The sequence below is a fragment of the Salvia hispanica genome, chromosome 6 (assembly GCF_023119035.1).
Source record: "Salvia hispanica cultivar TCC Black 2014 chromosome 6, UniMelb_Shisp_WGS_1.0, whole genome shotgun sequence".
NCBI lineage: Eukaryota > Viridiplantae > Streptophyta > Magnoliopsida > Lamiales > Lamiaceae > Salvia > Salvia hispanica.
In genome coordinates this window covers 611,166-635,868 of record NC_062970.1, presented here as the reverse complement: position 1 = coordinate 635,868, position 24,703 = coordinate 611,166, and the positions used below count along the sequence as shown (strand labels likewise).

Sequence of the window (24,703 nt, the reverse complement as noted above, 5' to 3'; positions counted from 1 at the left end):
ATCCTTTCGACTATTAGCCGAAAGTTAAATGTGAATTCATTGCTTGATAAAATGCTCATATGGCAATGCATAAGGTATTATTTAGAGAAATAATATTATGTTTTTTAGGGCACAATTTTAGAGAAAAATAAGAAAAAGTAATAGTGTTAGTTATTTTTAGTTGGAATATACTAATTCGTAACACTAATCAAACTTTTGTATGATATTTGTCAACTAAAAATATTTTGTACTCAATTGAAACATTTATAAAATATTTTGTATGTATATTGTAATTATCCCTTGAAATCAAATCCAGCAGACCAACACAATTTATTAATGAGATGGAACAACCAAGAAATAAGGCCATTTCACAGTATAGTAACAAAATACTATTGAATGCCGTAAAGCATAAGATATACTACCTCTAAGTTTAATGTCTACAAATAAATAGTTCTGTGGAAACAATGAATTTATTGGGAAGACCACTTGCATATTATATATATGGACATTCAATGCCCCTAATAATTTATTATCAACACTTAATATATCATGTGCATCACTACTATGTCGGCACATGGCACTTTACTATTAACAATCAATTCTTATACTACTATTATATACTACTACTATGTATATTTTTACAAATTAAATACTTTGATTTCTAAAATTATTCCCCTTGTTACAAGTCAAACTATCCATGTCTATAAAGATTTGGCACTTCAAAACATGCATTCACATTAAATCTAGAGTAATTTTTTAATTTCATAAGATATATGTCAAAATAATAGTAATACTTTGGTTCAATTTACTCAAAAGTATTAATCTTCAATTTGTCAAACACCCACGAGCAAATTTTCAATTCTTGATTCATTACAAGGGAGAAAGTGCTGGGAATTGATAATATTTTGTGCGACTATCTTTTTCTTGACTTCACACTAAACCAATTATACATACACTTCACGTATCAATAACATTATGCAGTCACATCATTATAAATCACACATATTTATTTTAGTAAATATACATGCATTATTAATTATAATTAATGTCAAAATACCACTTTAATTGTTCTATTTTAATAATTCATTAGTAGTTTAAAATCTACTTAAAACCAGTCATAAAATGGTTATTTAGCATCAGTCTTAGCATATACTACTCCATATGCATCAATTTGATTAAATATTTAAGAAAAGTCATAACAACAACTTGGTCAATATTATAGATATAGCTAAAAATAATCAACAACCCATTTTCTTCACAAACAATCATGGGGGGTAATTCAGTCATTCCACTTAAAATCATTTGACCTATTTAATCACAACAACACATTTTCTCACATCTCACTCATTTTGTCTCTCTTCTTCAAAATTTTGTTATATTATGAAAAACCATTCTCCCAAAACCCCATTTCTGCTGATCATTCTGATCTTCCTCGCCATCGGCCGCCTTTCCGATTGTCGAGAACTCCCTGCCGAATCAACGGTGGAAGATTCTTCATCATCAAGATCTCTTTCAACGTTATCATGGCATTTTCCGGCACCAAGTCCGACAAGATCAAGAAGGAAAGAAGATGAATCAATTTACGGCTCCTCGGATCGAGAAACTCCGGGAGGACCGAATCCTCTCCACAACTGATATTTAATTGGTATCTTGCAGAAGTTCAGATAAGAAAGTTTTTGTAGAGATTATAGTTGTGTTTTTGAGGATTTTCTTTCCTCATGTAGAGATGTTGATATACAAAATATATTATTTATTTAATTGTTTTGTAAACTAGCTAAGAAAAAAAGTTGTCATGAATTATTGTACTAGCATGTATAGTTGATTTAAATTGTTTGAATCATTGCTACCATTCTTAGTTCAAGAAATGAAGATTCAATCATTATTTTTTCATGTTATTTATTGATTTGTTTCGTTTTATGGGTAGCTTTGATGTTTTGGAGGTTTTCATATAATTGAGAAATTTTTCAATATAATAAAATAAGGGCTTTAAGTTCTTAACTAAGTTTCTTGTTCATATTTTCTAAATTAAAGAGTGATTTTTATTGCTTATTAATTATAATCAAAACCAACTAAAAAGCAAACCTTTAAATCAAACTAAATTTGAAATGGCTCTCATATAGTTGCAGAGAGTTAATAGCCTTGATAATATGATAATAGCAAACTAATGTAATAGGAGTTATTAAAATTTTCAAATTGTGATTAAGGCTGTTGATGTGAGACCACTCTCTCTATTGGAAGAGGGTGATAGAGAACGTCGAGGTGTGTGCTGTCAGTTTGCCTCTTTTTCGTGTTTCTTAATTGATTTTGGATATACCTTTATTTTTGTCTATATGTTGATTTTCATGATGCTTTTGATTTATAGTAGTTCCGTATGATGATAATAGACAATAACAATCGATGGGATTGGAAGGAATAATCACATCAGATTAAGTACTCCTATTTAGCTACCAATCAACACAAATTTCAGAACTGAATCAGATACATTTATCAATGGTATAAATAATTGGTGTAACTAGTTCTCTGATTTGTTAATTTGGTTATATAGTTACTAGGGGTCATGGTTTGAGGAATTAAAAAAATAGTGAAATTACAACATTCAATGTTCCTTCTCAAAGTCAAACGGTGGCATATTATTGATGTGGAATCTAGTTGGAAACTAAATTAGTGTATAATAAACTATATATGTGGGTCCATAACTTGACTTGCATTAGGCATCATGCCTCCCCTATTTATGAAATAATTAGTGATAAACCTATTTATGTACACTATGGCTTGCATTAAAAAAAAGTAAAAGACAAAAACAGAGAAAAAAAGGCAAAAATATGTTGGTGCCATATCAAAACCAATCAAACCATTAGGCAGGCCAAGGCTAATTATTATAAAATCATTACAAATATAATGCTTCAAAATATTATAGTGACAATCCATGGTATTTCGAGTATCCGCGTCGTGGATGCTCTGAGAGTATACGAAGGAGACTGATCTTGCTACATAAGCTCTTTGCCAACAGGATCTACTGAAAAATGCAAACATAGAGCCTTTCGAATGAACGGCGCGAATTTGGATTCCCAAATCTGCTATCAGGCACCAAGAATCATTAAGTTGTTACATTGGACTATTTGTTCTACTACTATAAAAACGTTTTGAGAATCAAACTGTACTATTTAAAGTTTTACTTTTCGATCTGCCTACTAATACCATATTCATTTATTTTTTTGCTAATTTTTAAATTAGGTTTCACATTCCACTCCTATTTTATTATAACGTTAATATTTCATATAAAATGACGTAAATTCCATCAACTTTTTTCTTTACATTTTTAATATTCAAAATGAGCCAAAGTGGGATAAGTATTATCAAATGGATGAAGTGTCATATTTATAGTATTAAATTAATAGGGATGTGATCAAATAAAAACTCTAAATATTGTACAAACTCAAAACTATGATCTGGACCATTGAAAAATGTCAACAGATCACAAAAAAACATCAATAGGAAAATGTCAATAGAATTTCAACGATAGTCAATGATTGAAGTTGTGTTGATACTGTGTTGACATCAAATTGAAGTTTTGAGTTTGTACAATATATAAGTTTGCATTTTATCACTACCCTAAATTAATATTATAACAACTCAATTTGTGGACTCTTAGGATATCAAAATATCATGTTCTTTGGATTCTCAAATCGAAAATACTAGATACACCATTGTGGACTACTAGTAAATTAGATAAGGCTAGTCGCTACCAAAGATTCAAAAGCACTGCGTGTTTTGCCGTATTTGTTGTTAATTTCAATTTCTAGTTCCGTCCCTGGCTAGAGCTATTTAGAGAGGGAAAAAAGAGAGGGAAAAATGAGAGGGAAATTAGAGAGCGAAAAATTAGAATGAAACTAGTATATCCCCAGCGCGTTGCGCAGCTGACGAAATTCGTAGTAAATCCTACGGTGCGATGCGCAACTGACGGTATTTATAGTAATCAAATAAGTACATAATCTTGTATTATTAATTTGAACTTTAGAAGCGATCCGTCATATACTTCATCCGTCTAATGAAATATTGTTCATATTTTCAATCTCAGGCCCAGCGCGTTGCACTATTTTATTAGTTGAATAAGTATATAATTAAGTATTGTTAATAACATTAAATTTTGATATCACTATGTAGTATTAAGATTGATTTTTATTCCACAAAAATAAACAAATAACATGATTATAATATTATTAGGAAGATGAATTTTAGTATTTTTTATATAAAATTTGAATTGATTTATATTATTTAAAGCAAAGTTGTATTTTTTTGGTATTGCTATGTAACATTTGACTTGATTTATATTGTTTCACATTTGCTATAAATTCACTATACATATAGTGTTTGACTTTAACTTTACTAAGATGTAATGAGAAAATTAAAGTCGCTAAAACTTGCACCATTTTTTAAAGTTTATTCATTTTGGGATTATGTTGTTAAAACATTTCATTATTCACTTTTTAGTTAGTGGAATATGGGGTCCACTACCAAAAATGGTAAAAGTGAATGGGACAAATTATGTGGGACGGACCGAAATGAAAAACTGGGACGAATTATCCGGGACAGAGGGAGTATATGGTGAAGTATAAGATGAGTAAATATGTACTACTAAAGCGTAACAAAGTAAAAAAAGAGGAGCATAACAATAAAAGGAGCTTACCATCAAATCTCAATCTCAATCTCAATGGCAGTAAATTACGATTTTTTTAATTGATGTGAAAAATAATTGATGAATCAAATATATAGAAAATTATGGAGCTTGCCATATACTCCATATATGTGTGTGAATATGTGGTAATACGTACTACTCCCTCCGTCCACAGATAATAGATCACTTTGTGTATGACATGTAGAATTGGTAATGTAAGAGAGAATGGAAAAAAAGTACTCGAGAGAAGTAGTGATAGTGGAATGTGGGGTAAGAGAGAAGGAGAAAAAAGTAAGAGAGAAAGAGAAAAATTAAGAGGAAATCTTTCCATAAATGATTGTGATCTATTTTTTTTTTACGGAGGGAGTATTATATATGGGTGTGTAAAAATTTCATAAAATATATACTATTATAATTGGGGCAATCATGTATGCTTGAGCTAGAGATGGGGCCCTTTCTTATTTCCACTTGGCAAAATAATGTTGGTGGGACACATCGCATCGTATCATATTACCATGATGATATCAATACAACCTATGAATTAATGCTATTTGTTTCAAGTTTAAAAGTTTTTTTTAAGCAAAATTCATTTTTCAAGATTTAAGTTTGTGATTTCAGTAAATATAGTTATTTTCATGTTTTTTTTTTCAAAGATTTAAGTTTAAGATTTCAATAAAATTTTACTACTTTTTAAAATTGTAATAGTAATTCTAATAGCCTTGGAATGTCATATAATACGTGTAAAAAGGTTATTAAATCTGACCCTTTCAATAAAATTTTACTACTTTTTAAAATTGTAATAGTAATTCTAAAATAGTACTTCTATTATGGAAAATTCTTTTATAAGGTTATTAAATTTAACCTTTTATTTTGTCTTCATGTAATTCTAAAAGACTATACTATTATGGAAAATTCTTTTATGGGAAAAATTAAAATTATAAATAATCACTTTAAATGTATATTATTATAAATTTTTTCTTTATCATTTTCATTTTTAAAGTAAAGAAAAGAATAATAAAAAAATTAAACTTTTAAAATATAACCTTTCTAGTGTAGAAAATATTAAAAATAAAATAGTTTTATCACACAATGAAAATGTAATCCAGTAAAAAAATTTAAAAATTTCAATGAACCTTTTAAAAATATAGAAAGTATTACGAATAAAATAGTCAACTAAATAAGTATCCTAATATTGGTGTGTCAAAGCTATTTTAAAGATAGCCTTCCTGTTTAAAAAATACTACTACTCTTGCCTTCCTATTTAAATAATAATAGTACTACTCTAAATTTGGAAGAATTTTTGTGGAAGTATATCACTATGAAAATAAAAAAAAAACGGAAGAATGGAAAGGGACTAATAAATTCAAAGAGCTAAACTCCTGTTATGAATCTAACAAATTAAAATTTTGAATTAAATACTAGAAATAGTAATAAGCCCCATTTCTTTTATGCTTATAGTAATTAGGGTCTTCTTCCAATGATATTACTAATCTAATTAAAGAGCCGTTGTGCATCAATTTGTTGTGATTGCCCTTCGATTTTCAATTCTGATTAATTATAAAATAAATTTATTCCCAATATAAACCCTAATTTGTAAAAGAACCCGTTCATGAAAGGAGAGGCGGCGCCTTCCTCTGATTTTATTAGGGTTTCTAACCAACAACCTATATAAGTACATGTTGCAGCTTTTCCCCGAGATTTCCCTATCTTAGCTCGTAACACTCAAATCCACCAACAATTTAGTGAATCAAACGATAATCAACAACACAAAAACGAATTGCAGCAATAGGAACTATATTACTGGGTAATCAACATGAACATTACAAGAGAAATGCGTAAGGAAATGCAGAGATAAATGCCTTAGATCCACGATCCAAGCACAACAACAATCACAAAACAACACACGTAAAGAATGACTGTGGTCCCTCTTTTATATCCCGCGCTTCTCATATCTCGCGCCCTTCCCACGTCACCGCCACCTCAACATGCCAGCTAGGATGAAGCATGTGCTAATTATTGATCCAACACGGCTTATTGAATAGAAGATAGCATACTTATGTTGCATGCATGTATGTGAAGGCATGTGTAGTCATGCATGCAACAATACCCCTCCCTTAAGGTTCCTTGTCCTCAAGGAACCAAGGAAATCTCTCCTTGATCACATCCGCGAACTCCCAAGAAGCATCAGCCGGAGACTTCCCAGCCCAATGAATTAGCCATTTAGTCACAGCCTGGTTATGTCTCTTCACCATCTTCCTGTCCAAAATTGCTTGAGGCACAACATCATTGATGTGGGATACATTAGGAAGGTCAGTAACTGGGCCTATTGGTGGAGCTGTCTGCTTCAGTAAAGAAACATGAAAGACATCATGGATTGTGGCAGAGGAAGGCAAGTTCAACTTGTAAGCAACCTTCCCGATTTTGTCCACTATCTGATAAGGGCCAAAGAATTTTGGTTCAAACTTGTGATGTTGCCCCTTGATCGATTTCTGCCTGTAATCCCTCAACTTAAGCCACACCCAATCTCCTATCATAAATTCCTTATCACTCCTATGATGATCAGCCTGCCTCTTCATTCTGTCAGCCGCTTTCTGCACATTTCTCTTAAGAATTCCAATCATTTCTTCTCTGTCTCTTAAAGCCAAATCTACAGCTTCCACATTTGAATCTCCGGGAAGATAGGGAACATGGAGTGGGGGTTCAAAACCATACAAAGCCTTGAATGGAGTCATCTTAATACTGGAATGATAAGAGGTGTTATACCAATATTCAGCCAAGCCAAGCCAATGGACCCAAGAGTGAGGCTTCTCACCAATTGTGCATCTCAAGTAGCATTGTAAACACCTGTTAACCACTTCAGATTGGCCATCCGATTCCGGATGATAAGCAGTAGAATAGTTTAACTCAACTCCCAACATAGATAAGAATTCTCTCCAGAAGGCTCCCACAAAAATGGCTCCACGGTCACTCACAATTTTAATCGGCATACCATGTAATTTGAAAACAGAGTCCAGAAATACCTCTGCTACCTTCTTAGCCGTGAAGGGATGGGATAGGGCCATGAAGTGAGCATACTTGTTGAGTCTATCCACCACCACAAGTATGGTATCCTTCCCTTGGGAGCTTGGTAGGGCCTCAATAAAATCCATGGTCAAATCTGTGAATATTGCAGCAGGTATAGGGAGTGGCTGTAACAACCCTGCTGGAGAAGTGTTCCCAGGCTTGTATCTTTGACAAGTCACACAAACTCTGACAAATTCTCTAACATCTTTCCTCAGTTTTGGCCAGTAGAGTAGAGCAGAGACCCTTTTGAAAGTACCCAAGGCTCCAGAATGTCCAGCCAAGGCTGAATTATGAAAGATGGCTAATATCTGAGCCCTTAACTGCAAATCATTTCCCACCACTAACTTGCCTTTCCTCCTTAATTCACCCTTGCTCCAACTAAGCTTTGGGTGAGATTCTTCATCTTTCTGTTTGTCAGTCAGAATCTGCTGGATTTGAGGGTCATTTTGCCAAGAGTCTTTGATTTTTGCAATCAGCTCAAGTGGAATAACCAGTGAAGTCAGGGCTTAAGTTACAACTTCCGGCACTCTGGATAAGGCATCAGCCACTGAGTTGTCAATGCCCTTCTTGTACCTAATCTCATAATCAAACTGCATTAACTTGGTCATGCAAGCTTGTTGAGTGGGTGTAGTAAGCTTCTGATCTATCAAGTACTTTAGGCTTTGGTGATCAGTAAGGATCACAAATCTCTTGCTCTGCAGGTAATGATACCATTTCCTCACTGCCATTAAGATCGCCAACAACTCTTTTTCATAAACGGATAGAGTCTGGTATCTTGGAGATAGGGCCTTACTGATGAAGGCTATAGGGTGTTTATCTTGCATTAAAACTGCTCCAATACCTACCCCTGAGGCATCGGTTTCAATAACAAACTCTTTAGAGAAATCAGGTAAGGCCAATACAGGAGCAGTGGTCATGGCAGATTTCAGCCTCTCAAAGGCATCTTGTGCTTCTGCAGTCCATTTGAACGTAACACGTTTAATCACTTCCACCAAGGGCCTCGCTATCGCACCATAATTGTTCACAAACCTCCTATAATAACCAGTGAGACCCAAAAAGCTCCGAACCTGTTTGATTGTTCGAGGTTGAGGCCAATTCTTCACTGCTTCAATCTTGCTCCCATCAGTTGCTACTCCTTGGTCTGAAATGACATGGCCAAGGTACTCTACCTTCTTGCAACCAAAGGTACATTTAGATCTTTTGGCTAGCAGACAATGCTTCTTCATTAACTCTATCACCATTCTCACATGATGTTCATGCTCCTCCATACTCCTACTGTATATCAGAATATCATCAAAAAAGACTAATATAAATTTCCTCAAATGCTCACGAAAGACTGTATTCATCAAGTTTTGAAATGTGGTTGGGGCATTTGTTAGCCCAAAGGGCATAACTAGAAACTCATAATGACCAGAATGAGTTTTAAATGCAGTTTTATACACATCCTCTGGTCGCATCCGCACTTGCCAGTAACCAGATCTTAGATCCACCTTAGAAAACCAGGCAGCTGTTCCCAATTCGTCAAGAAGCTCCTCAATTATTGGTATGGGGTATTTGTCCTTCACAGTGATGGCATTTAAAACTCTATAGTCCACGCACATTCTCCAGGAGAGATCCTTCTTCTTAACCAAAACTATAGGACTTGCAAACGAGCTCTCACTATGTCTGATCACCCCAGCTTTAAGCATATCATCAATCATGGCTTCAATCACATCTTTTTGTTGAGCTGCATATTTGTAAGGCCTCATATTTATTGCATCAGCCCCTTCTTTCAGAATGATTTTGTGGTCTTGCTCTCTCTGTGGAGGCAAGTTTTTAGGTTCCTCAAATAGCCCTACATATTCCTCTAAGATGAGCTCCATGCCCGGCCATAGCTCTTCCACACTAACATCATAACAGCAACTAAATTCACCTTCCACATAGGGCAGCCATTGACTCACCTTCCTTTCATTCACATCTACTTCTTGCTGATTCAGGATGTGTAAGCAGTGAAGCTGGTCCCTCTTTGGCGACCATAATTCCCCCTGCAACTTCACCTCTACACCCGACATTTCAAAAACCAAGCTAAGCTTATTGAAATTCCATTTAATCTCTCCCAAGGTAGATAGCCATTCTCCCCCGAGTATCAGGTCATAAGTCTCCAAACAAATAATGTAAACCTCAGCTTGAAACTCGGATCCTTGCATTTCCCACACTAAATTGTTGCATTTCTGGTTACACTGCAGAATCTGACCGTTTGCCACTTCAACAGCCTTGGAGTTCACTGGACTGAGTTCACAGCTAAGTCTCTTAGCCACCTTAGCACTTAAGAAATTGTGAGTACTTCCAGTATCTATCAGAATCTTCACTAATTTTTTCTGACACAATCCTTTGATTCTCATTACTTGAGGTCCATCTTTTCCCCAGACAGCATGTAAGGACAGTTGCAACTCAGATTGCAACTCAGAGTTCTCCTCCCCTGCCTCTTCTTCACTTTCCTCTTTTTCCTCCTCACGCCTAAGTAACTCAGCCAACTCAATCAGTTGTATGACATAGGATTTCCTCTTGGCACATTGGTGATTTGGGGTAAACTTTTCAGTGCACCAGAAACACTCTTTCTTTGCTCTTTTCTCATCAAGTTCCTTTGGTGACAGATTGGTGCTTGCCCTTATTCCGCCAAAACGATTGTTGTCCTTATTTCCTCCACTCCAGTTACTAATATTTCCAGCTGACTTGGTAGTAGCTGTAACAGCCATGGGCTTGCTACTTGAATAATAGCTATTACTAGCTTGCACAATGCTCTGTCCCCCTTTTGATTTCACTCCTAAAGCTCTCACAGTCAGCTCTTGTAGTTTAGCTAAGGAGTAAGCCTCTGCCAATCCCTTGGGCCTAAACATCCTCACTGGCATTTGTAACTCATCAACCAACCCAGATAGAAAGAAACTCAACGCCTGATCCTCCCTTATACCAGCTCTCGGATACAATTCATCAAATGTATCCATATAATCATGCAGCGTCCCATTTTGCTTGAGATTTCTGAGGTCAGCCAATGGATCCTCATATGCATGAGCTCCAAATCGAGCAGCTAGAGCCGATGCATAATAGGGCCAGCTCGCAAAAGCCATATCCCCGTGCAAACTTTCAAAACCACGGTGCCATTGCATCGCTTTACCCTCGAGGTGAATCGCTGCAACTCGTACCCGCTCATCCTCCGGCACTTTTGCTACTTTGAAAAAGTACTCAGCTCTCATCACCCACCCTTCGAAACCATTTCCATCGAATTTCGGAAATTCATAGCGTGTGGATCTGCCCGACTCTCCCCAATTACCGTCGCTACTTCCTTCACCGTCCACCACTGATTTGTTTTTCCGATTCTGCAAACTAATTGCAGCAATCGCCTGCTCTAACTCCACAAACTTCCCTTCCTGAGCTTGAATCGCCTGCTCAACGATCTCACTCAACTTCTGCTCCATCGCCTCCAACAATTTCTTCTCCATTTTCGCCCCTCGTGTTACGGTTCCGACGTCCGGAGATCGAACGCTCTGATACCAATTGTTGCAGCTTTTCCCCGAGATTTCCCTATCTTAGCTCGTAACACTCAAATCCACCAACAATTTAGTGAATCAAACGATAATCAACAACACAAAAACGAATTGCAGCAATAGGAACTATATTACTGGGTAATCAACATGAACATTACAAGAGAAATGCGTAAGGAAATGCAGAGATAAATGCCTTAGATCCACGATCCAAGCACAACAACAATCACAAAACAACACACGTAAAGAATGACTGTGGTCCCTCTTTTATATCCCGCGCTTCTCATATCTCGCGCCCTTCCCACGTCACCGCCACCTCAACATGCCAGCTAGGATGAAGCATGTGCTAATTATTGATCCAACACGGCTTATTGAATAGAAGATAGCATACTTATGTTGCATGCATGTATGTGAAGGCATGTGTAGTCATGCATGCAACAATACCCCTCCCTTAAGGTTCCTTGTCCTCAAGGAACCAAGGAAATCTCTCCTTGATCACATCCGCGAACTCCCAAGAAGCATCAGCCGGAGACTTCCCAGCCCAATGAATTAGCCATTTAGTCACAGCCTGGTTATGCCTCTTCACCATCTTCCTGTCCAAAATTGCTTGAGGCACAACATCATTGATGTGGGATACATTAGGAAGGTCAGTAACTGGGCCTATTGGTGGAGCTGTCTGCTTCAGTAAAGAAACATGAAAGACATCATGGATTGTGGCAGAGGAAGGCAAGTTCAACTTGTAAGCAACCTTCCCGATTTTGTCCACTATCTGATAAGGGCCAAAGAATTTTGGTTCAAACTTGTGATGTTGCCCCTTGATCGATTTCTGCCTGTAATCCCTCAACTTAAGCCACACCCAATCTCCTATCATAAATTCCTTATCACTCCTATGATGATCAGCCTGCCTCTTCATTCTGTCAGCCGCTTTCTGCACATTTCTCTTAAGAATTCCAATCATTTCTTCTCTGTCTCTTAAAGCCAAATCTACAGCTTCCACATTTGAATCTCCGGGAAGATAGGGAACATGGAGTGGGGGTTCAAAACCATACAAAGCCTTGAATGGAGTCATCTTAATACTGGAATGATAAGAGGTGTTATACCAATATTCAGCCAAGCCAAGCCAATGGACCCATGAGTGAGGCTTCTCACCAATTGTGCATCTCAAGTAGCATTGCAAGCACCTGTTAACCACTTCAGATTGGCCATCCGATTCCGGATGATAAGCAGTAGAATAGTTTAACTCAACTCCCAACATAGATAAGAATTCTCTCCAGAAGGCTCCCACAGAAATGGCTCCACGGTCACTCACAATTTTAATCGGCATACCATGTAATTTGAAAACAGAGTCCAGAAATACCTCTGCTACCTTCTTAGCCGTGAAGGGATGGGATAGGGCCATGAAGTGAAGCATACTTGCTGAGTCTATCCACCACCACAAGTATGGTATCCTTCCCTTGGGAGCTTGGTAGGGCCTCAATAAAATCCATGGTCAAATCTGTGAATATTGCAGCAGGTATAGGGAGTGGCTGTAACAACCCTGCTGGAGAAGTGTTCCCAGGCTTGTATCTTTGACAAGTCACACAAACTCTGACAAATTCTCTAACATCTTTCCTCAGTTTTGGCCAGTAGAGTAGAGCAGAGACCCTTTTGAAAGTACCCAAGGCTCCAGAATGTCCAGCCAAGGCTGAATTATGAAAGATGGCTAATATCTGAGCCCTTAACTGCAAATCATTTCCCACCACTAACTTGCCTTTCCTCCTTAATTCACCCTTGCTCCAACTAAGCTTTGGGTGAGATTCTTCATCTTTCTGTTTGTCAGTCAGAATCTGCTGGATTTGAGGGTCATTTTGCCAAGAGTCTTTGATTTTTGCAATCAGCTCAAGTGGAATAACCAGTAAAGTCAGGGCATAAGTTACCACTTCCGGCACTCTGGATAAGGCATCAGCCACTGAGTTGTCAATGCCCTTCTTGTACCTAATCTCATAATCAAACTGCATTAACTTGGTCATCCAAGCTTGTTGAGTGAGTGTAGTAAGCTTCTGATCTATCAAGTACTTTAGGCTTTGGTGATCAGTAAGGATCACAAATCTCTTGCTCTGCAGGTAATGATACCATTTCCTCACTGCCATTAAGATCGCCAACAACTCTTTTTCATAAACGGATAGAGTCTGGTATCTTGGAGATAGGGCCTTACTGATGAAGGCTATAGGGTGTTTATCTTGCATTAAAACTGCTCCAATACCTACCCCTGAGGCATCGGTTTCCATAACAAACTCTTTAGAGAAATCAGGTAAGGCCAATACAGGAGCAGTGGTCATGGCAGATTTCAGCCTCTCAAAGGCATCTTGTGCTTCTGCAGTCCATTTGAACGTAACACGTTTAATCACTTCCACCAAGGGCCTCGCTATCGCACCATAATTGTTCACAAACCTCCTATAATAACCAGTGAGACCCAAAAAGCTCCGAACCTGTTTGATTGTTCGAGGTTGAGGCCAATTCTTCACTGCTTCAATCTTGCTCCCATCAGTTGCTACTCCTTGGTCTGAAATGACATGGCCAAGGTACTCTACCTTCTTGCAACCAAAGGTACATTTAGATCTTTTGGCTAGCAGACAATGCTTCTTCATTAACTCCATCACCATTCTCACATGATGTTCATGCTCCTCCATACTCCTACTGTATATCAGAATATCATCAAAAAAGACTAATATAAATTTCCTCAAATGCTCACGAAAGACTGTATTCATCAAGTTTTGAAATGTGGTTGGGGCATTTGTTAGCCCAAAGGGCATAACTAGAAACTCATAATGACCAGAATGAGTTTTAAAAGCAGTTTTATACACATCCTCTGGTCGCATCCGCACTTGCCAGTAACCAGATCTTAGATCCACCTTAGAAAACCAGGCAGCTGTTCCCAATTCGTCAAGGAGCTCCTCAATTATTGGTATGGGGTATTTGTCCTTCACAGTGATGGCATTTAAAGCTCTATAGTCCACGCACATTCTCCAGGAGAGATCCTTCTTCTTAACCAAAACTATAGGACTTGCAAACGAGCTCTCACTATGTCTGATCACCCCAGCTTTAAGCATATCATCAATCATGGCTTCAATCACATCTTTTTGTTGAGCTGCATATTTGTAAGGCCTCATATTTATTGCATCAGCCCCTTCTTTCAGAATGATTTTGTGGTCTTGCTCTCTCTGTGGAGGCAAGTTTTTAGGTTCCTCAAATAGCCCTGCATATTCCTCTAAGATGAGCTCCATGCCCGGCCATAGCTCTTCCACACTAACATCATAACAGCAACTAAATTCACCTTCCACATAGGGCAGCCATTGACTCACCTTCCTTTCATTCACATCTACTTCTTGCTGATTCAGGATGTGTAAGCAGTGAAGCTGGTCCCTCTTTGGCGACCATAATTCCCCCTGCAACTTCACCTCTACACCCGACATTTCAAAAACCATGCTAAGCTTATTGAAATTCCATTTAATCTCTCCCAAGGTAGATAGCCATTCTCCCCCGAGTATCAGGTCATAAGTCTCCAAACAAATAATGTAAACCTCAGCTTGAAACTCGGATCCTTGCATTTCCCACACTAAATTGTTGCATTTCTGGTTACACTGCAGAATCTGACCGTTTGCCACTTCAACAGCCTTGGAGTTCACTGGACTGAGTTCACAGCTAAGTCTCTTAGCCACCTTAGCACTTAAGAAATTGTGAGTACTTCCAGTATCTATCAGAATCTTCACTAATTTTTTCTGACACAATCCTTTGATTCTCATTACTTGAGGTCCATCTTTTCCCCAGACAGCATGTAAGGACAGTTGCAACTCAGATTGCAACTCAGAGTTCTCCTCCCCTGCCTCTTCTTCACTTTCCTCTTTTTCCTCCTCACGCCTAAGTAACTCAGCCAACTCAATCAGTTGTATGACATAGGATTTCCTCTTGGCACATTGGTGATTTGGGGTAAACTTTTCAGTGCACCAGAAACACTCTTTCTTTGCTCTTTTCTCATCAAGTTCCTTTGGTGACAGATTGGTGCTTGCCCTTATTCCGCCAAAACGATTGTTGTCCTTATTTCCTCCACTCCAGTTACTAATATTTCCAGCTGACTTGGTAGTAGCTGTAACAGCCATGGGCTTGCTACTTGAATAATAGCTATTACTAGCTTGCACAATGCTCTGTCCCCCTTTTGATTTCACTCCTAAAGCTCTCACAGTCAGCTCTTGTAGTTTAGCTAAGGAGTAAGCCTCTGCCAATCCCTTGGGCCTAAACATCCTCACTGGCATTTGTAACTCATCAACCAACCCAGATAGAAAGAAACTCAACGCCTGATCCTCCCTTATACCAGCTCTCGGATACAATTCATCAAATGTATCCATATAATCATGCAGCGTCCCATTTTGCTTGAGATTTCTGAGGTCAGCCAATGGATCCTCATATGCATGAGCTCCAAATCGAGCAGCTAGAGCCGATGCATAACAGGGCCAGCTCGCAAAAGCCATATCCCCGTGCAAACTTTCAAAACCACGGTGCCATTGCATCGCTTTACCCTCGAGGTGAATCGCTGCAACTCGTACCCGCTCATCCTCCGGCACTTTTGCTACTTTGAAAAAGTACTCAGCTCTCATCACCCACCCTTCGAAACCATTTCCATCGAATTTCGGAAATTCATAGCGTGTGGATCTGCCCGACTCTCCCCAATTACCGTCGCTACTTCCTTCACCGTCCACCACTGATTTGTTTTTCCGATTCTGCAAACTAATTGCAGCAATCGCCTGCTCTAACTCCACAAACTTCCCTTCCTGAGCTTGAATCGCCTGCTCAACGATCTCACTCAACTTCTGCTCCATCGCCTCCAACAATTTCTTCTCCATTTTCGCCCCTCGTGTTACGGTTCCGACGTCCGGAGATCGAACGCTCTGATACCAATTGTTGCAGCTTTTCCCCGAGATTTCCCTATCTTAGCTCGTAACACTCAAATCCACCAACAATTTAGTGAATCAAACGATAATCAACAACACAAAAACGAATTGCAGCAATAGGAACTATATTACTGGGTAATCAACATGAACATTACAAGAGAAATGCGTAAGGAAATGCAGAGATAAATGCCTTAGATCCACGATCCAAGCACAACAACAATCACAAAACAACACACGTAAAGAATGACTGTGGTCCCTCTTTTATATCCCGCGCTTCTCATATCTCGCGCCCTTCCCACGTCACCGCCACCTCAACATGCCAGCTAGGATGAAGCATGTGCTAATTATTGATCCAACACGGCTTATTGAATAGAAGATAGCATACTTATGTTGCATGCATGTATGTGAAGGCATGTGTAGTCATGCATGCAACAATACACCTCTTACATCTTCTTCCAAAACATCATGCGGCACCTCCTCTCAATCCTCCACAAAATATCATCCTCTGCCTCTTCAATCCTCTACCAAATCATTAATTTTCAAACCCTCATTTTTTCTTCTACAACTCACTCTTCTCTTCTCAATCCTCTACAAAATCTTTATTTTTCAGAATAATGGTCGGACCATAATCATTTGATGAAGGAGCCTATATACCACTGGTTATTTGCTGTCTCGGAAAGGTATAAATATTGCTTTTCTAGAAAGATTATTGTGAGGGTTTTATCCTTTATATAGAAAAGCCGCCTTTAATCATTGATGGTTGCTGTTGTCATTTCTCTTGTGCAATTTTGGCATGGAAAAATATTTACTTTATGAAATGACCAATTTCCCTTATTGTCTTGTCATTTTGATTTCATATTGTCATATTGAGAGATTATACATCACTTTATTATCAATTTATTTCAACTCTATGCATCTCTAATCTTCAATCCTTGTAATTTAATTTCATGAAATTTTGAAATACCAACAAACTAATGGTCTTGCTCCCAACTATTATTACCCTTAATTTTTTTAAGTGGTCCTTATTTTTTTTTCACTCATTCTTATATATTTTTATCTAGATTTCTATTCCATGCCAATTTTATTTTTTATCCACATAAGTGTAGTGAGGATTGCAATTTTCATCTCTAAGATGCCTTTGCTTTCTGACATGAGTGATGTGATTGATTAAACACAAAAGTCTATTTTTATTATTAGAGTTTTTGTTATTTACTGCTGGGTAAAAATATTAAAGCATTCCTTAATTCCCCGCCAAATTACTTATGTGTTTTTCTATGTTAGTACACCATTATAAAGTTTCTTCAAAGAATAATAGTCTTTATTGATAAAATTTCATTCAATTGTGATGTCACTAAACGCGAAATTCATTTTTTACATTTGATACGTCTCTCCCTCATCTACTCTGGTGTTTAATGCCTTTTCTTTTGTGGATTTTTATAGTCTTCTTCATCTTCTCTCCTCCTATCTTTTTGAGTTTGCTCTTCTTTTGCAGTTCTTGTTTGTAGCTGCAATGCATAGAATATATTTGAAGAAAAAATGGTGTGACTTGATAGAAGGTATACAATTGCAGTCAAAGCATGAACTTTAAAAAAATATCTCTTAACATTTATAATTTTATGTATTGCGGTAAAAAAAATTAACCTGTAATGATGTTGTCTTCTTCCTATTCTTTAATAAGTCTTTACTTTCTGTTTTTCGTTGATGTTTATACACTATATCTTTATATCTTTAAATTAAGCAGTTGCCAGCAGTTGGGACGTCCTGCTAATTGGTTAATCTCCCTTTACAAAGAACAAAAAATTCTCAGAAGGTACCGATTGAAGGTATTACTAATTTGTTAATACAACCACATAAAATGTACATGTATTTCTGCTGCCTTCTCGTTTTGAGTTTTCCCTTTGTTTTTCTTTGTGCAGTGTGAGAAGAAGATGCAAGAGGATTGCATCTATTCTCTATTTTGCCATTTATGTGTAATAGGTGCAATAATATATAAATACATGTATTTTTGTGTATATGGTATTTATAGAGAAGTTTTGAGTGTTTCAAATTCGAAATTTTAGTTCTCCCTATTTTTTTTTTAAGGTGAAAACCCTCTTTATTTTGATGTGAAAATCCTCTTTTTTATGGGGTGGAGGAAATCCTCTCAAAGCAATTGCTAGAGTTGTATGTACATACAATTGATGTTTATATATGAAAATGATGTGATATAATCAGCTTTTCAAATAAGTGAAATTCTTTTAGCCGTTGGATTTGATGTATAAAATGTATTGTGTCACTTAATCTATTGGCTAATAAATGGAATTGTGAGTTGGCTTGTACCATTTGTAAAATCCCCCCAAATTGGAAATTACAGGGGAAAGATTGATGTTGCATAATGAATAAATTGGGCCCTCAGACCAGGCCCAATAACCTGTTGATGTATCTTCGGGCCCACAGACGAGGTCCATTAACCTCCTGTGCATATCCCAACCAACATATGTAAACAAAATTACTCCCTCCTTCCACGAAAATTCGTCCCGGTTTGACCAGGGCAAGGGTTTTAAGAAATGTAATGGAACTTCCACGAAAATTCGTCCCGGTTTGACCGGGCACGGGTTTTAAGAAATGTAATGGAAAGTGAATTGAAAAAGTTAGTGGATTGTGGGTCCTACTTTTAAAGTACTTCCTCCGTCCCACTTAAAATGCAACATTTGAGAATCGGCACGGGATTTTATGCAGTGTTGTTTTGTGAGTTAATGAAGAGAGAGTAAAGTAAGAGAGATGAAAAAGTAGAGATAGAGTTGTTTTCCATTTAAGGAAACGTTTCATTTTTAATGGGACAATCAAAAAAGGAAAACGTTGCATTTTTAATGGGACGAGAGGGAGTATTAGTTTTATAATAAAATGTGAGTAGGAATGAGTTAGTGAAATATGAGGTCCACTACCAAAAATGGTAAAAGAATTTTGGGGGACGGACGGAAATGGAAAACTGGACAAATTTTCGTGGACGGAGGGAGTAATATTTTCCGCAAAACCCTAAAACATTCCCGTCTCCTTCCAATTAATATTCTCTGCAAAACCCTAAATCATTCACGTCTGTTCCTTCCCTACGAGGAAACAAAATGTCTTCTGGGAAAAGTTCACAGAAAATTCCTGTGTGGGATTTGCCTGATCTCCCTAAAGGAGAGCTGCCGCCGCATTTGGAACTGCAGAGGACCCGCGTCTCTTGCACTTCCGATGCCCCAATTCACGTGTGCACCTTTTCTTCCCTAATTTTCATACCAATTGTTGTTAAATTTCTTTTCGATAGTTAATTTGATCCATGCATTTTTTTAATTTTGGCATCAAAGACCGAGAGTATCCAATACTCGGGTGCGTATGCGTCGATCGGAGTGGATAACAGTTTGAGACTGTCGGAGTTTCGCAAAAATTTTAAGGTTGAAGTGATTAGTCTCTCGGAGGATGACATGGAGTTCGATTTGACTGGTATTGATGTTACTATTGCGAATGCTCTGCGAAGAATCCTGATAGCTGAGGTGCGAGTTGATTGCGCTTTTTAGTGATTGTTTTCTTTTAATTGAAGAAATTTTTTGTTGTTCTATAATCTGGAGTTTACTCTTTAGTTTATTATTTAAGCAATGTATGGATATTCTCCTGCACTTGGATATCATTGTTTTGGATTTGCTCTGCTTTATAATATCATAGTTTTTATCATTAAAAATAATTGTATTGGTTACTGGGATTTATGCAGTGATCACCATCGATTCTGTGCTAGTTATCTTGTTCCAGCAGAGAAATGTACTGAAGTTGATGACGGTGTAATATGAGCTTACTTATTCATGACTCTGGTTTAGATGAAGAGTTTGACATATGAAGGGTGGTAAATTTGTGAATATTGTACCAGTAATTGATTATGTTTAAAGTGCTAGATATAATTGTCTGGTTCCAAATATTTTATTTGTTTAGGGTGTAATGCTGAATGTGTTGTATCTAGTAGTTTTCTTTCATCTCTTGATCACTGTTTCTTATATGAACTTGGTCCAATGAGATAAGTATATAGTACTTTAAAAAATTTTGGGTGGGCTGATGGCGGATCTCTCTCTGGTCTAGCTCCCCACCATGGCTATTGAAAAGGTTTTTATTGCAAAAAACACCTCAGTGGTTCAAGACGAGGTGCTCTCCCACACACTGGGTCTTGTCCCACTTAAAGTTGATCCAAGACACTTCAATTATATGTCAGGTTAAGATTTCTTACTATTCTTTAGTTGATTTCATTTGTCAGTTTGTCAGTCATGATGTCTGATGCTTTTAGGTCTTCTCCAGAAAAGGATGAACCGAATGAGAAAAATACCATTGTTTTTAAACTCCATGCACGTAATGAGAAGGGGGGTGGTACTACTCAATGCCCAATCACTGGAAAGAAAGAGGGGCCATATATTGATGGTACTACTCAATGCCCAATCACTGAAAAATATTTCTCATCTTATGTTAAACGTTTTTTCTATGTAAAATTATTTCTTAGAATGCAATCTTAATGTCTTTCCATTTGTAGAACTATATAAAAAAGTGCGGTCCAAGAAACTGAAGTGGTTGCCCAATGGCAGTGAGATCAAACTGAGTACAGAGAAATCAAATCAAGATTCGACATCAAAACCAAAAACTTACACTTCTTTCAGTTGTAGTCAGGATTCCATGCCAGAATTTGCAAACAACCCAATAGCCGCCAAGCATGGGAATATACTTCTTGCCAAACTTGGACCCAAACAGGTGTTGTAGTGTTGATATTTATGATCTTTTGCTTTTAAGCAAAGATTAAGGTGAATCTTTGAGTGTTTGTTAAATAGTCTAATTAGTACAAGTGTAAAATCATGACAATTGACTGATTAGTACAAGTGTTAAATAACTTATCTTTGTTATAATCTGAACTCTGAAGTAGCTCAGGCAATTCTTGCACATGACTATGAGAACCCCTGATACATGATTACACTGTGATACAAAGAGCATAAAGACTCTACTCAAAGGTTCTTATACAACTGACTGATTGTTTCTTGTATGGTTTTGTAATGCTTTCATTGTACTCAAGCATGCCACCTTCATATTGGTGTTTGGTTATTTTTAATTGATTCCCTTTCCCCAATTTTCATATTTTGATTCCCCACTCCCTACTTGCCCACCCCTCCCCCACCCCCGCTGCCCCATCTCCTTGGTACATATATAATTACTAGTACCATCACAACCATTTGTTTCACTTTCGTCATTATAGTTTGGTATTGGTTTCATTACGTTCAAACTTCAAACTAAGGAGTGGTTTGGGTTAGCTCATTTTGTACAAGCAACACTAAGCAGCCCAAATACTCCAGTTTCTAGGAATAATATCCCACCCGTGCAGGAAATTGAGCTGGAAGCGCATGCTGTGAAAGGAATGGGCAAGACACATGCTAAGTGGTCACCTGTAGGCACTGCTTGGTACAGGATGCTGCCTGAGGTATAATAATTTTCTATATCCACTAGACATACTACTTCTAAAAAAATTTAATCATTTCTTTAAATTATCTTACTTAACAAATAAGAGTAAGAGTGTAACACTACACAAAATTTGTAAATGTGCAGATTGTTTTGTTAGAAGAAATTGTGGATGAAAAGGCTGAAGAACTTGTCAAGAAATGTCCTAAAAAAGTGTTTGACATTGAAGATATTGGTAAAGGTAATGCGACTTCTAACTTGTGAGCTGATGTTCTTTATCATTCATATTTAGTGAACCGTGTTGGAACTTATTTGCACTACTAGATTGTTCCAGATGTATGGGTCTTGTCCATCAGGTAGATTTTTTGTAAGTTGTTACTCATTAGGTTATTGTTGCTGTCAATTAGGTTGTAAAAGAGCAACAGTGGCACGCCCTAGATCTTGTACCCTCTGCCGTGAATGCATCAAAGGTGATTGGAAAAAGCTTGTGGCAGTTCGGCGAGTAAAAGATCATTTCATTTGTAAGTATATATTTGAGATTGTTAAAATCCCTCTCATATAGTGGCTGTAGTAGGAGTTTGGTTTTATTTCCACTGTAGGACTTTAATGTGGAACTTTATCATGGCTCTCTTTCCTGGGTATACCAATTAATTTCTATGACAACATATAATCGTTAAATCTGTACCACCTGAGCTGCAACAACATGAAGAAATTCAACATTTGAGTAAAGCAGGTTGACAGTTGATTAAACATAGAAATGTTGATTCAACATTTCTATGAAACGTTGTTTTTAACTTGTTTGCTTATACTTCTCTTCTTCAATTCATCCCTATTTGATAGTTTGTAGGATTGGGTTATGCACAATTTCTAATTGCATCAGATAACATCAATCTCTTACTGTAGAATACAGTTACACTCTAATTGTATAAAGCTTAGATAATTATGTTTCTAGTGTTTTTGTCTGTAGAACCTTATGATTCTTATTATTTCCTACTTCTGTAGTTAAAATTGAATCTACGGGAGCACTGCCCCCTGAAGTATTGTTCACTGAAGCTGTGAAGATTCTGGAAGACAAGTGTGAGCGAGTGATAAGTGAGGTCTCGTGAGGCAACTAGGAAGGAAAGTTTTTCAGGGACGGTCAAAGTATATTGTAAGCATACTCTGTTCACTCTAAAGACAGTATTAATGGGTTTTCAATTTGAGTTCCATTTTGCTGGCAGATTAGAAAAACTGAGAATTCTCATACATCTATTTAGAAAGGTTTTTTTTCTGTTATGAAATTAAAATGTGAAACTTGGAGCTGTCTTCACTAAGAGCCGAATGTCTAACCTCTAATTTATTTTGTTATGTGACAGCCAGGAAAAGAGTACAATATGAACTTTTGGGGCTCATGAATTAAAGAATGTTAAATCCTCAGAAAATCACATGTGAAGAGCAGATACTGCTAGACAAATATATCCATGTAATTTGCTTCAATTAGATAAGCATTTTCCAAAGATTCTTAAATCACAGTATTATATTTTAGGAACATCTTTGCATGAATATGTTTGGCATTTTACCTTTTTCTCATCTCAGACTCTCTTAGCATGTTTTGAACAGTTATGCAAATTCAAACGAAATTTGGTATTGATTATTCTACATCATGAATTTGCTGTAGGATTGGTGGTTTGTCTGAGGAAAAACATCCTTTGGTTTATGGTCTGACCTATTTGCTGTAGTTTGGTTGGGAAATGGACTCTTGACTAAATCACAAGAGTTTGTGTTAGGCATTTTGATTTGGATTTTTGATTTTCTTATTGTATGTGTCACTCCACCAAGGGAGAAACCCCTCTCTACATGCAATCCACAACACAGCAAAATGAAATTGAAAAAATAATTCCTTTTTGTGTCCTTTAAATTTCAATAATCAAAATTAGCTGTCTTCTTTTGCAGTCTCAATTCAAAGGTCACAGATTTACCTGTGCCGATGAATGTGCCTCTTCTTGGTCATATTTTTGTATTTACAATAGTCTATATGTCCCCAAATTCCTTTCCTTGGGATGGTTCTTGAATTTGAAGAAGCCTAGTCTAAGAATTAGATAAGAAAATAAATAAATACTAGAGGACCTTGACAAATTGAATCTCAAGGTCCTATGAAACTCCAAAATCATGGTGCGTTTATACTAATTAAATCCTAATTTCACAATTACGAGTTAATAAGCCATTATTTGAAATCCTGAATCCAATTTTTGATTTTTTTTAAGGAAACTGATTTAGAGACATAATGACATTGCCATAATAGGGATTAAGAAGTAATTTTACATTATAATTTACTTGTCATTATATGTACCTTGCTTACCCCTACATGTATGAAATGGTTTATGTGTATAAAAGAGTTCATAGTGTAACATTAAATTATCTACGGTTTATTTCATCGCGTACCTTCCAGATCTGTTGAAGAGATTTCTGACGTGTTCCTTCCATGTCTCTATGACTCTATGGTTCTTGCTCTACCAAACAGCCTACCGGTAGGTCATACAACTGATTTTTGGAATATTTTTTCTTGTGTTTCTTTGCTTGATGATGCATTGGAATCGTAGAAGTGTAGTTACAATATTTCTGCTGTATCAGGTGTTTTTTCTCGATGGCGAATCCGTTCTAGGGGTCACTTTGCTGCACTACTTTGGCTTTGGGTCACTTTGCTGCACTACTTTGGCTTTCTGAGCTCCAGGACGAGGCAATCAGTTCTGCGATGTGGCCTTTATGTGGGCACCGTGATTTGCGCTTTTTTAATTATGCGAACAGTATTCGTCTCGGTTAGCTAGAGTGGTTTGCTGGTGCAGCAACATGTTTGCATTGATATACCTGAGAAATTGCAGTGATAGAAGCAACCCAAGCCGATTCGTATAGAAAAAGAAAGCGGAGGAGGTGGAGGAAAACGAAAGACTAGCCCATTGAGAAGAAGATCCAAAGCTAAACTGCAATATTTTGCAGAGTTTACCAGTTTTGTTTGTCGAGACTTGATACATATCAAGATTAACTGCAGATCAAATAGTTGAAGTATTTCATTTTGTCAATACAAATTTGGAAATTTACTCTAAGTCTCAACACTTCCCAAAATA

The 24,703-nt window shown here is 37.0% G+C and overlaps 1 protein-coding gene across 6 annotated transcripts; it reads left to right on the top strand.

Moving 5' to 3' along the window:
* The first annotated feature begins 19,206 nt into the window (after window positions 1-19,206).
* Window positions 19,207-24,682, top strand: LOC125195712 (DNA-directed RNA polymerases I and III subunit rpac1-like). Of its 6 annotated transcripts, XR_007171780.1 has the most exons (13): window positions 19,207-19,390; window positions 19,490-19,675; window positions 20,250-20,379; window positions 20,463-20,582; window positions 20,692-20,906; window positions 21,529-21,624; window positions 21,750-21,843; window positions 22,010-22,123; window positions 22,605-22,752; window positions 22,958-23,064; window positions 24,031-24,109; window positions 24,213-24,346; window positions 24,461-24,682. XR_007171780.1 is itself a non-coding variant. In XM_048093884.1 (10 exons), the coding sequence occupies exons 1-9, from the start codon at window positions 19,262-19,264 to the stop codon at window positions 22,706-22,708; spliced, it is 1,188 nt and encodes a 395-aa protein (XP_047949841.1). In that variant the 5' UTR covers window positions 19,207-19,261; the 3' UTR covers window positions 22,709-22,752; window positions 22,958-23,171. The 6 variants fall into 6 exon arrangements, 1 of the variants encoding a protein (XP_047949841.1); XR_007171778.1 differs by having other exon boundaries at window positions 24,103-24,109; window positions 24,213-24,682; XR_007171776.1 differs by having other exon boundaries at window positions 24,213-24,682.
* Window positions 24,683-24,703: the final 21 nt, after the last annotated feature.

What these genes read in the sequence shown, in the direction of transcription:
- LOC125195712 (XM_048093884.1), top strand. Translation starts at nt 19,262, where the DNA reads ATGTCTTCTGGGAAAAGTTCACAGAAAATTCCTGTGTGGGATTTGCCT. An exon ending in ACACTTCAATTATATGTCAG is followed by an intron (nt 20,380 to 20,462) that starts GTTAAGATTTCT and finishes GGTCTTCTCCAG; the next exon opens with AAAAGGATGAACCGAATGAG. An exon ending in CCAAACTTGGACCCAAACAG is followed by an intron (nt 20,907 to 21,528) that starts GTGTTGTAGTGT and finishes CCACCCGTGCAG; the next exon opens with GAAATTGAGCTGGAAGCGCA.